The 24,139-nt window shown below is 36.6% G+C and overlaps 1 protein-coding gene across 3 annotated transcripts in view; it reads left to right on the plus strand.

Moving 5' to 3' along the window:
• The window catches only part of PRKAA2 (protein kinase AMP-activated catalytic subunit alpha 2), a 65,878-nt gene that overhangs the window by 25,085 nt on the left and 16,654 nt on the right, over positions 1 to 24,139 (plus strand). For 2 of the 3 annotated variants that reach the window (XM_032839743.1, XM_032839744.1), the window contains exons 2-3: positions 5,368 to 5,509; positions 23,101 to 23,194. In XM_032839743.1, the coding sequence (XP_032695634.1) occupies positions 5,368 to 5,509; positions 23,101 to 23,194 (236 nt within the window). The remainder of the gene's footprint in view (positions 1 to 5,367; positions 5,510 to 23,100; positions 23,195 to 24,139) is intronic. The other variant, XM_032839746.1, reaches the window with a different exon arrangement.

The following is a 24,139-nucleotide window of genomic DNA, read 5'->3' on the forward strand; positions in this document are numbered from 1 at the left end:
ATGTATATATATTCTATATATTTATATATAGATGAACATTTAAATTCTTTAGCAAATTTCAGTTATACAATACAGTGTTTTCAACTGTAGTCACCAAGTTTACATTAGATCCTCGGATCTTATTCATCTTATAGATGAAAGTTTGTATATTTTTACCAAGCTCCACTTTTCTACAAGTTTGCTTTTTTTAAAAGATTCCACATATAAGCAATATCATGCAGTGTTTCTTTATCTGGCTTATAAGCCAGAAACATAATGCCTCAAAGTCCATTCATGGTGTCACAAACAGGACTTTCTTCTTTCTCATGATAATATTGCTCAGTGTGTGTGTGTGTGTGTGTGTGTGTGTGTGTATCATTTCTTCATGCATTTGTTGACAGACACCTAGGTAGTTTCTATGTCTTGGCTGTTGTGAATACTGCTGCAGTGAACATGGAAGTGGGGGTATTTCTCTGATATCCTGTTTTCATTTTTTTAAATATATATTCAGAAATGGGATTGCTGGATCATACGGTAGTTCTCTTAAATTTTTAAGGAATCTCCATACTGTTTTTTATAGTGGTTGTACCAATTTATATTCCCACCATCAGTGCACAAGGGTTCCCTTTTTCCCCCCCACATCCTTGGCAACAGTTACCTCTTGTCTTTTTGGTAACAGCTATTCTAGCAGATGTGAGGTGACTACATTGTGCTTTTGATTTGCATTTCCTTGGTGATTATTGATGTTGAGCACCTTTTCATGTATTTGTTGGCCATTTGTATGTCTTCTTTGGAAAAACGTTTATACAGTTTCTCTATTTTTTAATCAGTTTGTTTTTGTTTTTGTTTTGCTATTTAGTTGTGTGAGTTCTTTATATATTTTGGATATTAACCCCTTATCAGATAGATGATTTGCAGATATTTTCTCATATTCTGTAGATTGCCTTTTCATTTTGTTTCCTTTTCCGTGCAAAAATTTTTTTAGTTTGATGTAGTCCTACTTGTTTATTTTTTGCTTTTGTTGTCTTGTTTTTTTGTTTTTTTTTGTTTTTTGTCATATCTAAAAAAAAAATTGTCAAGACTTTACATCGAGGATCTTACCACCTATGTTTTCTTCTAGAAGTTTTATGGTTTCTTATTTTGTTTTGAGTTGATGTGTGTGTAATGTGTAAGATAGGGTTCTAGTTTCATTCTTTGATATGTGGCTATCCAGTTTTCTCAGCAGCATTTATTGAAGAGGTTATCCTTTACCTATTTTATGTTCTTGACTCCTTTATTGTAAATTAATTGACTCATATATGCATAGGTTTATTTCTGGGTTCTCAATCCTATTCTGTTGAGCTGTGTGTCTGTTTTTAGGCTGGTATTGGACTATTTTGATTACTATAGCTTTGTAATATGGTTTGAAGTTTGGAAGTGTGATTCTCCTTACTTTGTTGTTCTTTCTCAAGATTGCCTTGACTTTTTGGGGTCTTTTGTGGTTCCATATAAACTTTAGGATTGTTTCTTCTGTTTCTGTGAAAAATGCCATTAGAGTTTTGGTGGGGATTGTGTAGAATCTGTAGGTTGCTTTGTCTGTAGAGACATTTTAACATTATCGGTTCTTCTGTCTGTGAGCGTGATGTATCATGTCTTCTTTTAGCAGTATCTTAAATTTTTCAGTGTATAGATCTTTCACCTTGGTTACATTTATCAAGTATTTTTTTTTTAAGATTTTATTTATTTATTTGACAGAGATCACAAGTAGGCAGAGAGGCAGGCAGAGAGAGAGGAGGAAACAGGCTCCCTGCCAAGCAGAGAGCCCTATGCAGGGCTCGATCCCAGGACACTGGGATCATGACCTGAGCAGAAGGTAGAGGCTTTAACCCACTGAGCCACCCAGGCGCCCCAAGTATTTTTTTTTTTTTTTGATACAATTGTAAGTGAGATTGTTTTCTTAATTTCTCTGATAATTCATTTTTAGTGTATGGAAACACAACTGATTTTTGTATATTGACTTTGTATACTGCAGCTTTATTGAATTTATTGACCAAGTAATACTTCATCTTCTTTTTTAAAGATTTTATTTATTTATTTGACAGAGACAGCGAGCAAGATAGGGAACACAAGTGTGTGGAGAAAGAGAGAAGCAGGCTTCCCGCTGAGCAGGGAGCCCTATGTGGGGTTTGATCCCAGGACCCTGGGATCATGACCTGAGCCAAAGGCAGATGCTTAACAACTGAGCCACCCAGGTGCCCCAGTAATACTTCATCTTTAAATTTTTTTTTTTTTTTGAGTAATTTCATTCACTTCCTGGTTTCTTTGTTGTTTGGTTTATGCATATAGCATTAAAAAACAAAACATCCATCTGTTTGACTGTTACAGTCTTTGCTCTTACACTCTTTGCTCTGGAAAGAGCATATATGTTCTCAGTAGTCAGTAGTTTCAATTATCAAATGGGGAAAGAGGAATTGAACTCTTTTTTTTTTCCTTTTTTTTTAATTGACAAGGAGATGCAGCATTGGTTACTTTCATTGAGGTTGTCTGGGATTTGAGGAGAGAGACCTATTTTTTAGGCCATGCAGGCAAGTGTTTGGGTTTTATGAAATTCCCAAAGGTGAGTACTAAACTACCCAGGGATCAAGAAACCATTTAGGTTATTTTAATTGAGTAGAAATTCCCTGAAATTGATTCAGCCATAAAAAAGAATGAAATCTTGCCATTTGCAACAAGATGGATGGATCTAGAGCATACAATGCTAAGTGAAGTCAGTCAGAGAAAGATAAATGCCATATGATTTTCACTCATATGTGGAATTTAATAAACAAATGAACAGAGAAAAAGAACAAAATAGACTGTTAAATATAAAGAACAAACTGGTTGTTACCAGAGGGGAGGAGAGTGGGGAGTTGGGTGAAATAGATGAGGGCGATTAAGAATACACTTATCTTGATGAACATTGAGTAATGTTTAGAATTGTTGAATTCTATATTTTACACCTGAAATTGATATAACACTGTATGTTAATTGCACTGGAATTTAAAAAATTAACTGAAAAAGGAAGTCCCTGAAATTGATATTTTTCTGGAGTTCTAGAAACATATTTTGGAATGTTAGGATAGATTGCTTGAACTTGATATGATGGCTGCCAGTTTATTTTATATGTAGGTAAAATAACTCTCAAGCTTCACTAAAGTTTTTGAGATGATAATTTACTACTTGAGAAAGTTATAAAGGTAAAAATAATCTTCAGTGACAAGAAACTCAGTTCTTCCTAGGTCAGCCCATTTCATGTTTGAATTGTTCTCACTGGGAGCATTATTATGTGTAGTTAACCATGCTTCCTGTGAACTGAAGTGAGGAAACTTGGGATCACATGTTGTGCCAGCTTGTACTGCATCACTTCTGTTGAGTTACTTCTCTGTGCCTCAGGTTTCTCATTACTACAGTGGAGGACAGTAACACTTGATAGAGTTGTGGGGTTGAGTGAGCAGAGTAGTTAGTACTTAGAATAATGCTTGGCACAGAATAAGCAGTAAGTGTTGTTGTCACGTCTATTATTGTTATTAATGTATTTGTTTTAATGATTTTGAAACTTGACTCCAAGAAATAGTTAAGAGATTGTCAACTGTCTCTTTGATTTCTAGCATATAGGCTGTGTGTCATCAAGTAAAATAGAGGACATAGGTTTGGTAGAGGAAGGGAAAGAGGATGCTGAGTTTACTTCTGAACATGCTGAATTTGAGGTGTTTGTGGAACAATACTATACTGAGATACATGAATTTGAAGAAAAGGGCAGAGTCCTTGGCACAGGGTTGATAATTACAACTATGAGAGATGGGCTAGATAACTTAAGGATCTACTTTGGTTATAGATTAGAAACCTGGGGACCCTAAACTTTAAAGAACAGGTGAAAGCCATAAAGCATACCATCTGAGAGTTAGTAGAAGAAACTGGAGTGAGAAGTGCCACCAAAAAGGGGGAGTAATCAATGTTGTCTATTGCAACAGAGATTGCAGTGATCTGAGAATTGGGAGGTATACATGGCTTGATAATTAAAGGGTCTTTTGTGAACCTTTGGTTTCAGTTTAGAGGAGTGGAGGCAGAAGCCAGATAGCAGTGATGTTAGAAGGGTGAAAGAGGAGGAGACACAGACAATAAATGTACACTACTGTTTTGAGAAATGGTGAGACAAATGTTGAAAACTAAAGGAAGATGGACAGGATATTGATGGGCTAAGGAAAAGGAGCTATTAGAAAAGAAAATGGTTGAGTATCAGGAGAGTGTAGAAGAGGTGAGTTCAAGGCCACAAGTTGGTGATACTGGCCTTGAACAGAAGAAGGGTGAAAACATCTAAGACTGGAGCGAAGAGAAATGTGGATATAACCAAGCCTTTAAGATAGAGGAAATCACTCCTATGGACTTGGTTGCCCCCGAAGAAATGAAAGGGGAATTTGCTATAAGGAGTTGATGGTTGACTATGTGTTGTGAGGTGAATGGTCAATGTTTAGAATAGTAATTGAGGGAAATAGGAGGGGAGGCTGACAAATTTGTTTTCCGATAGAGGGATTTTTCATCTGAGCAGTATTTGGATATTACTAGTAGTATGGATACTATGTGTTTGATGAAAGGGGAAGGACTATTGTTTCTTTCATTTAATGCCATGTAGATTTATTTAGCGTATATTATGTACAAAATACTGTTCTTTGTACTTCTGGGAGTCAAATGAATATTGACTGCCTTACTCAAGGTGGGGATGGATATGTGTTCATAGCTCATGTCTTATGATTTGTTAAAACCACAAATGTTTACCATAGCCTAAAAATAATAAATGATACATGAGCTTTGTAAACATGCTATAAGGGTTTGAAAGAAGTAGAGGCCCCATTAAGTAGGAGGAAATAGGAAAGCTTTATGGAAAAGACAAAAAATACATAAAATAAGGGCTACATGTGTATTTTCTGATAAAGAAATAATGAAACCAGTTATAAGTTTTTAATTTCTTATAGCAGTCATTTATTCTTCTATCATATAATGACTAGCATTAACCAGAAATGAAGAAATAAAGAGATTAATAAAACATAGTGAATTCTGCTCTATCCAAAAGATGTTCCAAACTTGGTTATTTTTTTGTAGTGTTAAAGAATTCAGTAATCCTTTCAACAAATATTTAATGAACATCTCCTGTTAGGTACCTAGGATATAGAGAAGACCAAGATGCAGTTTGTTTCCTCAGGGAGTGCATACTTTAGTAGAAGAAACAGAAGTAAAAAGAACTTAAGTTCTATGCAGTAGATGATATGAAAGTGGTGTATATGAGTAGAGAGATTTGGGGTTACAGTGGAAGGAGGAATGAATAAATGATTACATTGCTATGACAGCAAGTTTTTTTCCTTTTCTTTTCTTTAGTTGGAGAACATCAATTGACAGGCCATAAAGTGGCAGTTAAAATCTTAAATAGACAGAAGATTCGCAGTTTAGATGTTGTTGGAAAAATAAAACGCGAAATTCAAAACCTAAAACTCTTTCGTCATCCTCATATTATCAAACTGTAAGTATTTATGTACCTGAAAATGCAAAAGAGAAACTGTCTTGAAATATTTCCTATGAATTTAGAAAAAATTGTGTATCTTTAGTTAACTTGTTATGAAAGTATAAATCTTTTTTAGTATTTACATTCAGCAAATATTAATTCATTTAGCCTCCATTAATCCTTTCTTGTATACTTTTAGTTTATAAACAAAAGTCATTTTTCAAAACTGGTATTGTTTTCAAGTGATGAATGCCACCTTGGAAGTTGACTCTACTCTAGTATTCACTTTGAAGGGCACTTTGGACTTTGATATTCCTAAATTCATTTTATAATTTTTTTTCTAGTCTTTTTTTCATTAGCATCACAGTGATTTGTTTTAGGAAAAGATAAAATGTAACTGTTTAAGATTATCCATCATCATATATTACTTCCAAAACTGCCCGAATTACTGTGACTACTGATAGCAAAGCTCTTAGGAAGGCAGGTGAATTTTTTTTTGATAGGACAAGTTACAAACTTAAAAGGTAATATGAAGAGATTGATAAAGCTGATTAATTATATTGAAAGAAATAATTTAAAATTGATTCGACCTAGAAAAAGTAGATACTAAGTATGTAACAGTATTCTTTGAAATCATTTAAAGTTGTAGTATAATATTTAGTTAGAAAATGTGATATGCTAAACACTGAAAATTGTCTTCTTTTTCATCTTAAAGCTTGGATAGAGTTTTGTAAAATAAATATTAATCTTGTTAAGTACCTGCTTATGGCTAGGAACTGTGTTGAGTATTTTACAGATACAATTTCACTTTATCCTCCTGATACCTATAGAGTAGGTATTATTGTTTTCAATTTATAAATAAAGAAATTGCATATCTAAAGAGTATCAGCAATGTATCTAAGGTCAAAGAGCCAGTATTGAGGAGCTGGTAGTTGAGTTCATATCTGACTCCAAATGCTGTGCTATTAGTGCTTTACTCCAGTACTCCAGTCTTTCTCAAAACAAAGTTATATGAATTCCTTTTAGGGAAAAAATAAATTTATGGATCCCTGGTTTTGATTTATTTTTAGTATATTGTTTATTAAGTATATACTTAAGTATATTAAGTTTACTTAGTAAAAGTTAGGTATAATAAACTCCATATGCTTAGAGCTTTGACACAATTATGAAACCAAGATAAATTCGCAATTTAAATATAATACAATGAAGTCAATGAAATTCAAAGTAGTATCTGTAATATGTGATAAATAATGTTGTTTTTCAAAAACCAAATCATTGTTATTTAAATAGTAGGACATCCTTATTTATGTTTTGATTCGAATAATATTGAAAGTAAAAAAAAAATCATTAATGTCCCTGAGGCTTTGTTTGCTAGTTCATTATAATCAGACATTAAATTAGCCTAAACTTTGTTAGTGAGCAGTCTTTGGATGTCAGTGTTAACGAGGAACAGCTAGATAATCTGCTGAGGTACATTATTTGCCTTGGGACAAGGCTAGCATAGTAGCTGTGGTAGACTGAATCATGCCCCCCTCCCACAAGACATTTTAATCCCTAGAATCTTCAAATATGTTACATTACATGGCAAAGGGGAATTAAAGTTATAGATGGATTTAAAGTAGCTAATCAGCTGATCTTAGAATAGGGAGATTTTCCTTCTTTTTTTCTGGGTGTCCCAGTAGAATCACAGTGGTCCGTAAAAGTGAAAGAGGGAGTCAAGACTAAGAAGGAGATTTGAGAGTGAAGTGAGGTCAGAGTGATAAAGTGTGAGAAGGATGCAACTGGCTGTTGTTGACTTTGAAGATGGAGGAAAAGGGCCATGAGCCAAGAAATGCAGGCTCTCTAAAAGTTAGAAAATAAAAATGTTTTCTTTTAGAGGCTTGCTGCCAACCTTGATTTTAGCCCAGTGAGACATGTCAGACTTATATAAAACTACAAGATAATACATTTTTGTTGTTTTAAGCCATCAAATTTGAAGTATGGCAGCGGAAGGAAACTAATACAGGAGCATTCCTGAAATCCTTAAATGAGTGGCTTATCCAGTAATTACTGCTCGGATTGGGAGCATGTGTTTAGGCTTTACTCATACTAGCTACATTTATTGTTAGTGAAGTGTTGCAAATTGGTATGTTCAGTGCATCTTACCAACAATATGTATATGTGCCTAACTGTTCAAGAAGGCTTTTCTGGAGGGGCTCGTTCTGCTGTTGGATAGCTGGGATTCTAACACTTAGCTTCAGTGTCCTCTCATCTTCACATGAAGTTCACTTCATCGGCATAAACAAGAAATGAGGTCTCTGATCATGGCAGTGCATGACTGATGACAAGCTTATCGTCTAGGACCTATATTCCAGATGATCCAGAATATTTATATGCAGACTTTTTAAGATTAGCATAAGAATGATGCTACTAGCTTGGTAACCCACCTCTCCTCTTCTTTGTTTCCTTAATTTTAAAATGGGGATGTGTTTGCAGTGGTATAATGCCTGGTATTTGATGACAATTGGCTTAAAGTAGGAATAGGTAACCCACAAGCTTTCAGTCCACTTCAGTCCACTTGCATGATTCTTAACTGTTTTTCCCCTACTCGAAACAGTTCATATCTGACTTCAACTCCATGTTAATAATGACTTGATTCTGGTTACTGAGTGGCTTCTAAGCTAAATCTCTTTGCTCTTCCTTACTGAGCAGCCACTTCTATAAGAGGAGAAAGCTGGAAAGCCAGACTAAAAGTATTACATGCCAGAAGGAGTGTAAAGGGAGAGATCTCTGTGTTCGTCTTGTTCCTTGACCTCATCCTTTTTAGAATGCCAACCCTGAAAGACCCCAGAGAAATTTTGCCCACTTAGAGTATGAGTCCTAGTTCCTGTTCTGTTCCTATAAATGCAAATCAAATTTTGTAAGTATGCAGTTGCAACTGTCATGAGGATTTAAAAGCTTATTTTTGATGTCAAATCTACCAGTGTTTTCTTGCCTTCATTTCTGTAATTATTATTTCAAATTTTGGTTTAGCTAATTATCTTATTCTGGTTTAGAATTATTTAACTATTTGCTACTTTGTTTTGTGAGGGAGATGTAGAACATTCTCAGGGTTGATCAGAAAGTAATTAGCAGAGGTGAATTTAATGTTTAAAGCTTCTGGCTTCCAGCCTTGGGCTTAATCCATTCAGCCAGATTGCCACTTTAATTGTGGACTGAATTAAAAGAAAAAGTACTCATGTATCCTTGCTATAGAACAAGCGTATTGACATAGCCTCAACAGTGTTAGTGATTTAAACAGGGAGAGAGACCTGATCCTTTTAGTAGTTTTGTTTGTTTTGTGCAGTCTTGGACTAACTGCCAAGAATAGTCCCTTATTACAGAATGGGCCTCTAGTTTCTCTAGCAAGAAAGCTTGAAAACCAAAAACCAAGAATGTAGGTTATTTATTGCACGATTTCTCTATTAACTCAAATTGTACAATCCCACTGGGAGAAAATTGAAAAGAGTAAACAGGAATCAAAGGAAACTCCAAACTTTCCCATGAACTAGAATTTGTTGATTTGATTTTTGTCTTCGTTTTCTTTTCTTCCCTGTAGTTCTTAAGGAACTTCACTTTAAAAAAAAAAAATTAACATATAACGTATTATTTGTTTCAGGGGTACAGGTCTGTGATTCATCAGTTTTACACAATTCACAGCACTCACCATAGCACATACCCTACCCAATGTCCATCACCCAGCTACCCCATCCCTCCCACCCACCCTCTCCTCCAGCAACTCTCAGTTTGTTTCCTGAGATTAAGCATCTCTTATGGTTTGTTTCCCTCTCTGGTTTCATCTTGTTTCATTTTTTTTTTTTAAAGATTTTATTTATTTATTTGACAGACAGAGATCATAAGTAGGCAGAGAGGCAGGCAGAGAGAGAGGAGGAAGCAGGCTCCCTGCTGAGCAGAGAGCCTGATTTGGGACTCGATCCCAAGACCCTGAGATCATGACCTGAGCTGAAGGCAGAGGCTTAACCCTCTGAGCCACCCAGGCGCCCCTCATCTTGTTTCATTTTTTCCTCTTTTCCCCTATGATCCTCTCTCTTGTTTCTCAAATTCCACATATCAATGAGATCATATGATAATTATCTTTCTCTGATTGACTTATTTCGTTTAACGTAATACCAGCTAGTTCCATCCACGCTGTTGCAAATGGCAAGATTTCATTTTTGAAATCTGCATAATATTTCATTGTGTGTGTGTGTGTGTATCCATTCATCTATCAGTGGACACCTAGGCTCTTTCCGTGGTTTGGATATTATAGACATTGCTGCTGTAAACATTGGGGTGAACCTTCCCTTTTGGATCCCTACATTTGTATCTTTGGGGTAAATACCCAGTAGTGCAGTTGCTGTGTTACAGGGTAGCTCTATTTTCAACTTTTTGAGGAAACTCCATACTGTTTTCCAGAGTGGCTATACCAGCTTGCATTCCCACCAACAGTGTAGGAGGGTTCCCCTTTCACCACATCCTCACCAACATCTGTCATTTCCTGACTTGTGTCTGTTGGCCATTTGGATGTCTTCTTTGCAGAAATGTCTGTTCATGTCTTCTGCCCATTTCTTGATTGGGTTATTTGTTCTTTGGGTGCTAAGTTTGATAAGTTCTTTATAGATTTTGTGTACTAGCCCTTTATCTGATAAGTCATTTGTAAATATCTTCTCCCATTCTGCCGGTTGTCTTTTGGTTTTGACTGTTTCCTCTGCTGTGCAAAAGCTTTTAATCTAGATGAAGTCCCAATAGTTCATTTTTGCCCTTATTTCCCTTGCCTTTGGCGATGCGTCTCGAAGAAGTTGCTATGGCTATGGTCAAAAAGGTTGCTGCCTGTGTTCTCCTCAAGGATTTTGATGGATTCCTGTTTCACATATAGATCTTTCATCCATTCTGAGTCTGCTTTTGTGTCTGGTGTGAGGAAATGGTCCAGTTTCATTATTCTGCATGTGGTTTTCCAATTTTCCCAACACCATTTGTTTAAGAAACTGTCTTTCTCCATTGGACATACTTTCCTGCTTTGTTGAAGATTAGTTGACCGTAGAGTTGGGGGTCCATTTCTGGGCTCTCTATTCTGTTTATTGATCTATGTGTCTGTTTTTGTGCCAGTACCATACTGTCTTGATAATTGCTGCTTTGTAATAGAACTTGAAGTCCGGAATTGTGATGCCACTGGCTTTGCTTTTCTTTTTCAACATCTGTCTGGCTATTCGGGGTCTTTTCTGGTTCCATACAAATTTTAGGATTATTTGTTCCATTTCTTTGAAAAAAGCTGATGGTATTTTGATAGGGATTGCATTAAATGTGTAGATTGCTCTAGGTAGCATAAATATTTTCACAGTATTTGTCTCCAATCCATGAGCATGGAACATTTTTCCATTTCTTTGTGTCTTCCTCAATTTCTTTCATGAGTACTTTATAGTTTTCTGAGTACAGATTCTTTGCCTCTTTGGTTAGGTTTATTCCTAGGCATCTTATGGTTTTGGGTACAACTGTAAATGGAATCAACTCCTTAATTTCTCTTTCTTCTGTCTTATTGTTGGTGTATAGAAATGCAACTGATTTCTGTGCATTGATTTTATATCCTGATACTTTACTGAATTCCTGTATGAGTTCTAGCAGTTTTGGGATAGAGTCTTTTGGGTTTTCCTCATAAAGTGTCATAAAATCTGCAGAGATAAGAGTTTGACTCCTCCTTTGCTAATTCAGATGCCTTTTATGTCTTTCTGTTGTCTGATTGCTGACGCTAGGACTTCTGGTATTATGTTGAATAGCAGTGGTGATAGTGGACATCCCTGCTGTGTTCCTGACCTTAGGGGAAGAGCTTTCAGTTTTCCTCCATTGAGAATGATATTTGCTGTGAGTTTTTCATAGATGGCTTTTCTGATATTGAGGTATGTACCCTCTATCCGTACAGTGTGAAGAGTTTTGATCAAGAAAGGATGCTATACTTTTTCAAATGCTTTTTCTGCATCTACTGAGAGTATCGTATGGTTCTTGTTCTTTCTTTGATTAATGTATTGTATCACGTTGATTGATTTGCGGATGTTGAACCAACCTTACAGCCCAGAATAAATTCCACTTGGTCGTGGTGAGTAATCTTTTAATGTACTGTTGGATCCTATTGTCTAGTATTTTGGTGAGAGTTTTGCATCCATGTTCATCAGGGATATTGGTCTGTAATTCTTCTTGTCTGGTTTTGGGATCAAGGTAATGCTGGCCTCATAAAACGAGTTTGGAGTTTTCCATCCATTTCTATTTTTTGAAACAGTTTCAGAAGAATAGGTATTAATTCTTTTTTAAATGTTTTGTAAAATTCCCCTGGGAAGCCATCTGGCCCTGGGCTCTTGTTTATTGGGGGATCTTTGATGACTGCTTCAATTTCCTTGCTGGTTATAGGTCTGTTCAGGTTTTCTATTTCTTCCTGGTTCAGTTTTGGTAGTTTAATATATCTCTAAGACTGCATCTATTTCTTCCAGATTGTCTAATTTGCTGGCATATAGTTGCCCATAATATGTTCTTATAATTGTATTTCTTTGGTGTTGGTTGGAATCACTCCTCTTTCATTCATGATTTTATTAATTTGGGTCCTTTCTCTTTTCTTTTTGATAATTCTGGCCAGGGGTTTATCAGTCTTTTTTTTTTTTTTTAAGATTCTTTAAATTTATTTATTTGACAGACAGAGATCACAAGTAGGCAGAGAGGCAGAGAGGAGGAAGCAGGCTCTCCTCAGAGCAGAGAGCCCGATGCGGGGCTCGATCCCAGGACCCTGGGATCATGACCTGAGCAGAAGGCAGAGGCTTTAACCCACTGAGCCACCCAGGCGCCCCTGGGGGTTTATCAGTCTTATTAAATCTTTCAAAGAACCAGCTCCTAGTTTTGTTGATGTTCTATTATTCTTTTGCTTTCTATTTCATTGATTTCTACTCTGATTTTTATCATTTCTCTTCTTCTGCTGGATTTAGGTTTTATTTGCTGTTCTTTTCCAGCTTTAGGGAACTTCACTTCAACGAATCAGAAGATCAGTACTTACTTATTTGGTAGACCTAGTTTTGTCTGTTCACTTTTTAAAGTTTTATCTTACTCAACCTGTAGACAGCTCTTTAACATTGTTCACCATCACCACCTTAAAATGTTGTATTCTCTGGGTTTCTGTAACATCACAGTGTCCTGATTTTCTTTTTTCATTCTCTCCTCCTCTTAAGACTCTCTTTTATGGGCCTCTTTATCTTCATGGCCATTAAATATTGATGCATGTCAGCATTGTGGGCTAGGGTAATGTTGGTGAACCACCTTCGGTTGACCCCATCTGTTATGATGGTTGTCATTTGTCATCTTTGTGCTAAAGATTTCCAAAACTATATTTCTGAGCCAGCTATTTCTCCTGAATCCTGAACACACTTATTGAACTCTTTTTTTTTTTAAGATTTTATTTATTTATTTGACAGATAGAGATGACAAGCAGGCAGAGAGGCAGGCAGAGAGAGAGCAGGGAGAAGCAGGCTCCCTGCTGAGCAGAGAGCCCGATGCGGGGCTCGATCCCAGGACCCTGAGATCATGACCTGAGCCGAAGGCAGAGGCTTTAACCCACTGAGCCACCCAGGCGCCCCCTTATTGAACTCTTTATTGGATGTTTCCATTCTTAAGTCATAGAATCATCTGAAACTAAGTTGAACTTTTTTTTCTTTCCCAGACTTTTCCTGTTCTGTTTTGTATTGTTTTTAAAGATTTTATTTATTTACTTGACAGAGAAGTGAGAGAGGGTACCTAAATGGGGAGTGGCGAGGGAGAAACAGGCCTCCCTCTGAGCAGGGAGCCCGAGGCCAGCTCAATCCCAGGACCCTGGGGTCATGACCTGAGCTGAAGTCAGACACTTAACAACTGAGCCACCCAGGCACCCCAATGTTTTGTTTTGTTTTGAGTGACAATACTATTCATGCAATTTTCTAGCCTAAAACTTGGGGATCATCTTTAATTCTATTTCTCTCATATAATTATATAATTAATCATTGAGTTCTGCAGCCCCTTTCCCTAAATATCTTCTTAGTCTATTTCTTTCTGCTTTTATTGTCACCACTGTCTTTTGCTTATTGTCCTTCAGCTGTTGTTTCTGCCTAGAAAGCTTTTCCCACACCTTTTCCCTAAGCTTCCAATTCCAATTTGCCATTTAGGTCTTAACCTTTACAGGTGACTCTGTAAGTTTGTGTTAGGCATCATTGTCTGTGTACCACAGTAGTCAGCCTTTCTAAAGCCCTTGACATTACTTTGCGCTTGCTCATATGTTTTTATTAGTATCCCCCACAAGACCAAGTTCTTTAGAAGCAGGAATTATGTTTGTTTTTTCTTTTATTTAACACACTTTTACTGAGTACCTAATATCTAACAGGAACTGTTCTAGGCATTGGGCATATGATAGTGAAAGACAAGATTTCTGCCTTTATGGAGCCTCTGTTCTAGACCTATCTAACAGTTCTAGATAGTGAGTAAGCAAGTTAACAGGATTACTTTAGGCAGTGATAAGTGCTTTGAGGAGAATGAAAGGTAGTACTACTGTTCTAGGGTGTGACTAGCAAGCAGTAAGTGCTAATTCAGATTAAGTTGTGCAAAGGCCTCACTGAGGAGGTAGAGCTTGAGCTAAGACCTGAGAGATTATTAAGATCTAGCCATCTAGTGAAATGATGTGACTATAGTATAGAATGGGTATGGGGGCAGAAGTGGAAGCAGACCAGTTAGGAATCTGTTGTTGTGTAGTCCAACTAAGAGATTATGATTATGGTGGCTTTAACCAAAGTGATAGTCTATAGATCTGTGCTGTCTAGTGCAGTGGCCACTGGCTACATGTAGCATAAATTTAAATCAATTAAAATATTTCACTCTCTAGTCAAACAAACCATATTTCAAGTGTTTAATAGCAATGTGTGGCTAATGACTATTGTAAGGCTATATAAAACATTTCTATCATTGCAGAAAGTTCTATTTGATACCACTGGTCTTGGTGGAGAGAAATCTATGGATTCAATATATATATTTTGTAGGTTAAATTAATGAGTTACTGAGGTTAATAAAGAAACTGAGGTTTTCGGGGCTTTTTTTGTTTTTTGGGAGGGAGTCTAAGCAATGGGATTTTTTATTTTGGCTTGAGCAACTAAGTGCTGATAATGAAGCTATATTTTGAGATAGGAAGAATGGTGGAGAGTCATGTTGGGGTACAGGTGGATATTAAGGATACTTGTTTGGGCCATGTTAAGTTGAGAATCCTATTAGACATCTAAATGGAGATATTAGATATCATCTTTATGTCCCTAGCACCTAGTACAGTAATAGGTATTTACTAATTACTTACAGCATATATAAGTAAAGAGGTGCCAATTGAACAAAGTCCTGATGGTTCTATGAGGACAAGAAGAGCAAAATAATGAAAATATAAAGAACATGCTATGTTGGGAGCAGCTGTCTTGTTTGGCTGGCAAATAGAATGTGTGTAGGGAAATGGAGGAAGGCGAGGCCAGAAATATAGCTTTTTCATCCCTTCATTTAGCAAATGACACCACTGAGTCACTCGGGATATACTGGCAAACAAAAAGATGACAATAAAATCTCTGCTGCTCTGGAGCTTCTGTTCACGTGTATGGGTATAGTGGGGCGGCGGGGGGGTGGGGGGCAGTGAGTAGGTGCACAATGAAACTTAAGTTAGTAAAATAAATTGTACGTTAGACCATGAAAAGGTGAGGGACTATGCCATGCAGATTATCTGGAGGAGGAAAATAACAAATAGAGGGAACATAAAGGCTCTGAGGTGGAGAGATCAAGGGAGCAAAGTGATCTAGGGGGAATTGTACTAAGAGATTGTACTAAGAGATGAGGACAGAGACATAAAGGGGAACCAGATTTTGTAGGGTATTATAAACCATTATAAGGACTTAGGCTTTTACTCTGAGCCAAATGGGAAGCCGTTAGGTTTTGGTCAGAGGTCTGATATGACCTGACTTATATTGAAGAAGGGAAACCAATTAGGAGTCAGTTGCAGTACTGTGGGTAAAAGAGTTGTTGGCTTAGAATAGAGCAAAGTCTGGAGGATGTTGAGAAGTAACTATCTTCTCTATATACTTTTGAGGTAGGGTAACAGTGTTTGCTTAGAGATTAGATGAGGGTTGTGAAAAAAGAGAAGGCAGTCATTGACTCCATGGTTATCTGGCTTGGGGAGAAAAGAATAGAGTTGCTATTAAGTGAAATGGAGAAGATTGTAGGAGAAACAAGTTTGAGGTGTGGGGTATTGGAGGATGGTATCAAGAATTTGATTTTGGTTTTGTGATGTTGAGATGCTTATTAGGCATCTAAGTAGAGCTATAAATAGGTTATTGAATATATGACTCCAGAGTTAAGGGGACAGGTTTAAGACAGAGATAAATTTGAAAGTCATCAGCATGTAGATGGTACTTAAGATATTTAGAGTCTGAAGACTGGATAAGATCACCAAGGATGTGAGTACAGATAAACAAGAAGTCTATGGATTGATATCTAGGGCATAATGATATTAAGATGTCCAAGATGAGGAGGAACCAGCAAAGGAGAATGAAAATGAACAGTTCAGAGGTTGGAGGAAAACCAGGAGAATATGGTATCTTGAAGCCAAGTGAAGAATATATTTGAAGAAAGAAAGATTATTAGCTGTTCCTTATAATGCTGAGTATTGAGTAAGATGAGATTGAAAATTGACCCATTAGATTTGGCAAGGTGGAGGTTGCTAGTGTCTTTCCAAAGGGCCAGTTTATTGTAATGATGAAGGCAAAATCCTGTTTTGAGGGGGTTAGGAGAGAATTTGAGCTGAAGAAGGGGACTTAGTAATAATATGCAATTCAGGAATTTTATTAAAAGGTGAGGAGAGAAATAGTGGTAATGAGAGGAAATGTGGGTTCTAAACAGGGCTTGTTGGCTTTTTTTTTTTTTTTTTTTTTTTAAGATGAAAGATGTTATAGAATGCTTGTATACCAAAGGGGATAATTTGGTCAAGATGGAGAGACTGATATAGGAGAAAGAAGAGCTAATTGTAGAAACCAAGTCCTTTAGTAGGTGGGAAGAATAATTGGAAGAGTTAGTGTTTGATAGTAAATGACCATGGTGTGAGTGGCTGGGTATGGTGGATGATGAAGCAGTCAAGGAAATTAGAGGCCATATATTGTACAGGTCATCCATCATGTACACAGTAGCAATGGGGGGAAAAGACAGTAAGTCAGAATGAAAGGGAGTGCGGAGAGTTAGGTTGATGACTATAACAAAAAAAAAGGTATTGGGTGTGTAATCCGATGGCCTGTACTTCAGAGACAGTGGAGTTTTTGAGGAAGGAGATTTTGAGTGAGGATTTCCTTTAGATCATAATATATTATCAGACTATGCAAATTGGCCAGCATTCAGAATTTCCTTGTGAATTAATAAATTGAGGATCTGATCAGCAATAGCTGCTAATTCCTCAAAAAAGAGTGACAGACATTATATGCCTTTGCTTTGAGGTGCCCAGCACCATCTAGTCTTTCAAAGGAAAACCAAAATCAAAATGAAATCTGATCTAACCTCTAGATCTCAGAGGGTGCTATAAACTGTACATTATGTTGCCATAGAGGATGGATCAGTCAAATGAGACCATGGAATCCTCTGCAGGACAAGCCAACTGGCTTCTTCAACAAATGAATGCATAAGGACAAAAAACAAAACAAAACAAAACAAAAAAACAGGTGGAGGAGCAGCCTATAAATTAAAAGAAACATGAGATATGTCAATCAATTACAATGTATAGATTATAGTTGGATCCTAATTCAATCAAAATATTAAAACAAATACCAGAAAAGCATTATAAAAGCTGATCAGGAAACCTGATGGGATATATGATGACATTCATGATTTGTTAAATTTGTGCATGACAGTAGTATGCACAGGTATATACACATACATTTTTTAAGGCGATTTTTTTTTAAGATTTTATTTATTTATTTGACAGAGATCACAATCAGGCAGAGAAGCAGGCAGAGAGAGAGGTTCAGGCTCCCCGCCGAGCAGAGAGCCCTTTGTGGGGCTCGATCCCAGGACCCTGGGACCATGACCTGAACCGAAGGTAGAGGCTTTAACCCCCTGAGCCACCCAGGTGCCCCTAAGGCGATTATTTTTTAGAGATATATACAGATCCCCTTACAGAGTGTCTGAAAGCCACATTCAGTGTGAATTGATTGAAAACGTACTTTTTATGAAGTTAATAATCAAGACATATTAATAATCTTATACTCTAGAGTGTTAGAAAAGATACTGATTTATTCTGTATATCCATGCATAAATAAAGCATGATCAACTTAATAAAAATGGACAGGATGCAGGAGTGAGCATTTAATAAGAAATGTGTATGATATTTTGCAGGAGTTGGAGAAAATATAAATCTACAAACTTTGTAAGGATTTTAGTATTACTAAAATCTTTTTGGAAAATAGTTGGCATTACCTCTTATAATTGGACATTCACATGAACTATGACTCAGCAATTCCACTCATAGGTATATATCAAAGAGAAAATTTGCCATGTGCATGAATGTTTACAGCAGCACTATTATAATAGCAAAATGTGGCAACAGTTTACTCTCTAGTGGTAGAGTGGGTGAGTAAATAGCCTTAGATTGGAAGAATAAATAGCTTCTTGGTTAACAGGAGAGTAGATAAATAAATACAATGAAATTTTATACATTGGTTACATCAGATAACTAGCAAACACAACAGTGTGGATGAATCTCAATAAAACAGGTCCCAAAATAATACATATATCCTGATACTCTTTTTTATTTTTTTTTTTAAAGATTTATTTATTTGAGAGAGGGCATGCAAGCGGAGGGAGGAGCAGAGGAAAGGGAGAGAGAGAATCCTTAAGGAGACTCCCTGGTGGGGTGGGTGTGGGGCCCAACACTTCCTCTATCCCAGGACACTGAAATCATGACCATGACCTTAAGAGTCCGTTGCTTAACTGACTGAGCCAGCCAGGGGGCCCACATCATACCCTTTTTTAAAGCTAAGAGCAATTAAAATAAAAATATACATAAGAATATGAATTTTACGTATATATGAAGACAGGGGGATGCACACATATATACATATATAAATAAACTGTATAAAGGAGAAAGCAAGGGAAGCAGGAAAGGGATTCAGGATGATGGGTAACTTGTTGAGGCAGTGGGAGGGGGAAGATTACTCCACTGTATGGTTAGATGGAAGGTATTGTTGAGGTCCTAGGTTTTTTGTTTGGGTGATGGGTTTGTAGGTGCTTATTATAATATTAAAAATAGTAATTAACTAAATAAAAGTATGCTATTCAAGGACCAGTAAAGACAGGTGCCATGAACCAAAGATAATGATTACTACATTTCTTTAATAACTGATTTCTAAATAAAGAAACATATTATTCTGTATACGCAGCTATAGAAATAATATTTTGAAATCTCTATGGATATAACCATCAAAAAGGCATACTCATGAATACTGACTTTTGCTTAACTTTGGAAAGATTTTTCCTGAGTTCTATATGCTATATAAATGGATATTGCCTAAAAATGCGTATAACTTGGTCAGCTGGAGAATGCTTGAGGTTTTTGTGGATATTTGAATTTTATTTTATTAATTAGAAATACTTGTTTCTGAAAAAAATTTTTAAAGCACGTTAGTTTATTATTATATTAAATACATGAATTTCATGATTGGATTTCTTATAATGCTTCAATGCGATTATTATTTTGGAGGGCACAAAAATTTGGCTTACTTGGCTAGATTTAAGAACATAATCCTGGAATTGGCCTTTTTCTCTAAGTCCCAATATGAAGCTGGATTTGGATTTCTTTATTTTAAAAATCATGTTTTCTTTTGTCTCGGCCTCATTCTGGTTAATTGACATTTTATTCATTGAATTTTTGTTGTATTGTTGCAGTAATTTCTGTTTCAGATTATTCTGGTTTTCCTCCAAGATGCTCACATTATTTAAAAGTGCTACTTTATATGTTTACTTAAATGCCTACTTGGTTACAGATACTTTGCTAGATCCACACCCAATCATTGTCTAATCACAAACTGAGACACATGTTCTGAAGCTAACAATGCTTTTGTGTAAGCAAAAAGGGCTGACCTGGACTTAAAGAAGTGACTTTAAGCAAAGCTAGAAAGGATGACTGGCAGACTGTTAAAGGGCGGAGTACAGGTCAGGTACGGGATTCAGGTTAGCAGAAACTGCTTATACCAAGATGCTGTGGCAGAAGGAAATGCAGTACAATTAATGAGTGAAAGAAAGAAATACGCAGGGCAACGGTGGGACATCAAAGAGGAAACAGTACAGACTCAGGCAGGGGCCTGATTCACTCGGGACCAAAGAGCAATGGGAACCCCCTGAAGATTTTTCATTAGGAGACTACTGAAGAACAGATTCATATTTTGAAAAGAATTATTGTCTAATATGTGTCTTCCTGAATAGGCTGTAGGCTCTACAAGTAGAAAGAGGAGCTGTCAATCTCATGAAGTACAATACAAGTAGGTTTTCAACGAAGAGTAGATAGCACTATTTAATAGCTCAGTGTCTGGCACATGGCAAGTACTCAGTAATGCTGGCTGTGGTTTTCATTGCTCTAGATTAGCCTTTGACATGGACAGTGGCTACTGTGGAGTTAGAGGTTTCATGAAATAGTTCAGTCCAAAAGTATCCACTGAAGACCTGTGATATACTTGGAAGAATCAACAGCTAAATATATTAAAATTTCATCACTTTTTTCTCATAAGCCCAAAGATGTAACAGGGTAGAAAAAGTGATGGAGAATTCTGTTAATAAATCAGATTAGCCTACAGTTAGGTGACTAGGTACTCCTGCTTCGCACAATTCATTTTTTTCAGTTAGAGTTTGGTGCCTGGTTAGATTGCTTTTATAGAACCATTTCTTCTGGAGTTCTCAGGTAAAATTCCCTTTTCATAGTTCATCTGAAGTAATTTCAAGCTTATTCCTCAGTTATGTTAGTTTATTTTATATAAAGGGAGTTACCTTGTCATTTTTCATCCCAAAGACTGAAGATTGCTATTAGAAATATTTCTTCTGAAACTCTATAATCATTTTCATACTATACCTTTAATATTTCCTTTTTTTAAGTGTTCATACATGATGTGTCTTTTCTTAAAATGTGCAGTATGTAGTTATATCACCAATGACCTGGCCCTTTTTTCTTTTCTCTTTAATAGTAACTAGAACCACCATGTAGCACATAATTGTTGTTGTGCATATTAATTAAAGGTACCCCATCTGGGTGGACTAATTTACCAGAAAGGTCCCCTGCTTCTGAGACCTTCTAAAGGGTGACATCAGGGTCACTTTTCAGCTCCTTTTCTGCCTTCGCTGGGTGCCTGTAAGCCATGCAAAAACTACATACTTTGTGTCCCTAAATAGTAACTCAGTATAAGATAGATATTGCTTATAATCAACCAGATTATAGATAATCCTTTATAAACAAAGCAAACTATTTAAAAAGTCAGTCAGTTGTTCATTTATGTGTGTTAAATGTAACCTTCAGTTAAAATATTAATTGTGGGCGCCTGGGTGGCTCAGTGGGTTAAGCCTCTGCCTTCGGCTCAGGTCATGATCTCAGGCTCCTGGGATCGAGCCCCACGTCGGGCTCTCTGCTCAGCAGGGAGCCTGCTTCCTCCTCTCTCTCTGCCTGCCTCTCTGCCTACTTGTGATCTCTGTCTGTCAAATAAATAAATAAAATCTTTAAAAAATAAAAAAAATAAAATATTAATTGTACTTAATTTGTTTTTAAAACTTAGGTAAAATTGGATATATGGGGGGGAAGCTGTCTTTTAAGAAAATTTTTTTCAAGGGCCTCCTGGGTGGCTCAGCGGGTTAAAGCCTCTGCCTTCGGCTCAGGTCGTGATCCCGGGGTCCTGGGATCGAGTCCCGCATTGGACGCTCTGCTCAGCAGGGAGCCTGCTTCCTCCTCTCTCTCTCTGCCTGCCTCTCTGCCTGCTTGTGATCTGTCTGTGTCAAATAAATAAATAAAATCTTAAAAAAAAAAAAAGAAATTTTTTTTCAAATATAGCTAAGAGTCTTTTTTTTTTTTTAAGAGTCTTACTTTTTAATGGTCTCAGCTTTAAATGCCTAGAAGTAAGTTTAAAAAAAAATACATTCATCTGTCTACTTAATTTCTTACTATGGAACTTTTTTTTTTTTTAAGATTTATTAATTTGAGAGAGAAAATGAGAGGGAGCACGGGGGAGGGGCAAAGGCAGAGGGAGAGAGAGAAGCTGAAGCAGACTCCATGCTGAGCCTGGAGCCTAATGCCGGGCTTGATCTCAGGATCCTAAGGTCATGACCCGAGCTGAAACCAAGAGTTGGTTGCTTAACCAACTGTGCCACCCATATGCCCCACCCATTATAGAATGTTTTTAATATATACAAAAGCAAAGTGATGAAGCCTCATGTATCTTTCACTTGGCTTCAGCAGTTGCCAGTGTATTGTTTTATCTGCTTCTTCCCTCTTCTCCCATCACAAATTATTTTGAAGCAAATCCCAAATATTACTATTTTAATCTGCAAACTCATCAGTTTCTACTCTGAAACATACCCTTCTTTAAATTTTAGTAATACAAGCACAGTTCATTATCACACCTTAAAAAATTAATTAATAATATCAAACATCCACTCAGTATTCAGACTTTGTTTTATAAGTGGTTTAAAGCTGGTTTGTTGGAGTCAGAATCAAAATAAGTCTTGGGGCACTTGGGTGGCTCAGTTGTTACACATCCAACTCTTGGCTCAGGTTGTGATCTCAGGGTCCTGGGATCCAGCTCATGGTTGGGCTTTCACTCAGGGTGGAGTCAGCTTGAGATTCTCTCTCTCTCTGTCCCTTTGCTCCTCCCCCTGGCACATGGGCCTGTGTGCGCGAGTATGCTCTTTCTCTAGAATAAATAAATCTTTAAAAAAAATCAAAACAAGTCTCTTTGCAGTGTGATAGGTCAATATGTCTCTTGATTTACTATAAATCTATAGCTTCCCTTCCCCCTTTCCTTTTCTCACATTTTATTTGTTGGAGAAATTGTCATTTGACCACTTTCTGCATTTCACTGATTAAATCTCTTGTGGTATCATTTAGGCTTAGCAAGAATATTTTTAAATTATGTTTAAATATGATACCTGATCTCTATGGACCATAAAAATTTTTTTGTTTAAATGGAGAAATGAATGCTTAGTTATTGAAGAATGAAGGATTTCAAAGATTTTGTAAACAAAGGGAGGATCTGAAGAGAAGTCCATAAGCCTCAGAAAGCAGAGAATTTTGTAAGGCTATGTTTATATCTCTGTGATTGTTTTGATAACATAATTTGTTGCTATCTTAAAATATTATAAAACATTGGAATACAAAATTGTGGCAATAATATTACTAGCTTAATTTTTTAAAAACTAACATCTTTTAAATCATTTTTTTAAATTTATTTTCAGCATAACAGTATTCATTGTTTTTGTACCACACCCAGTGCTCCATGCAGTCCGTGCCCGAAAACTAACATTTTTTTTTATCATTTTTTACATTTACAAAAAAGATACCAGGTGATCAGCACTCCAACAGATTTTTTTATGGTAATGGAATATGTGTCTGGTGGTGAATTATTTGACTACATCTGTAAACATGGACGGGTGAGTAATTTATTATCTAGTACAATAAGCCCCTAAGCTAAGAAGAGGATAGTAGGAAATAGCAAACCACAAAGATATCTTCAAAGTCAGGGTTGCTTCTGTAATAAAGACCAACTAAAGATACAGAATATTAGACATTTTTTCTTTCTTAAAAAATATACCTTTCAGGAGTGCCAGGCAGGCTCAATTGGTGGAGCATGGACTCTTGAATTTGGGGTTGTAAGTTCAAGCCCCACACTGGGTATAGAGATTGCTTAAAAATAAAATCTTAAAATAATATACACTTTTTGGGACACCTGGTGCCTCATTTGGTTAAGCATCTGCCTTTGGTTCATGTCATGATCCCGGGGTCTTGGGATGGAGACCTGTGTCGGGTTTCCTGCTCAGAGGGGAGACTGCTTTGCCTTCTGCCCCTCCCCCTGCTCTCTTGCTCTCTCAAATAAATAAAGAAAATCTTAAAAATATACATATATACCTTTCAAAATACTGATTTTGGGACCCTAGGTGGCTCAGTCATTAAGCGTCTGCCTTGGCTCGGGTCATGATCCCAGGCCACATGGGGCTGCCTGCTCAGAGGGAAGCCTGCTTCTGCCTCTCCCCCACACCTCTGTATTCTGTCTCTTGCCATCATTCTGGCAAGTAAATAAAATCTTAAAAAAAAAATAGTGATTTTAAGGAACATACTCCACTTAATTGCCAACATGATGTCAGTGAAAAATCTGTTCCATAACATTATGTTGAAGCTTCAAGGATTTCCTTTTCTTAGCACTTTCACATAAGTTCTGTTTTACATTATGTTTTACTTGTTGATTGCCTAAAACATTGTACAAATTTAGTAATATTAATTGAAAATTAAATCTTCCTAGCCTAGGAGCAAATAAAGAACCTTATTGATTGACATCTTGAACTCTAATGCAAATTTCTGGTTTGTTTGTCTGATTTGTT

The sequence above is a fragment of the Lontra canadensis genome, unplaced genomic scaffold, assembly GCF_010015895.1.
Source record: "Lontra canadensis isolate GAN:19392208 unplaced genomic scaffold, GSC_riverotter_1.0 scaffold109, whole genome shotgun sequence".
Classification (NCBI taxonomy): Eukaryota; Metazoa; Chordata; class Mammalia; order Carnivora; family Mustelidae; genus Lontra; species Lontra canadensis.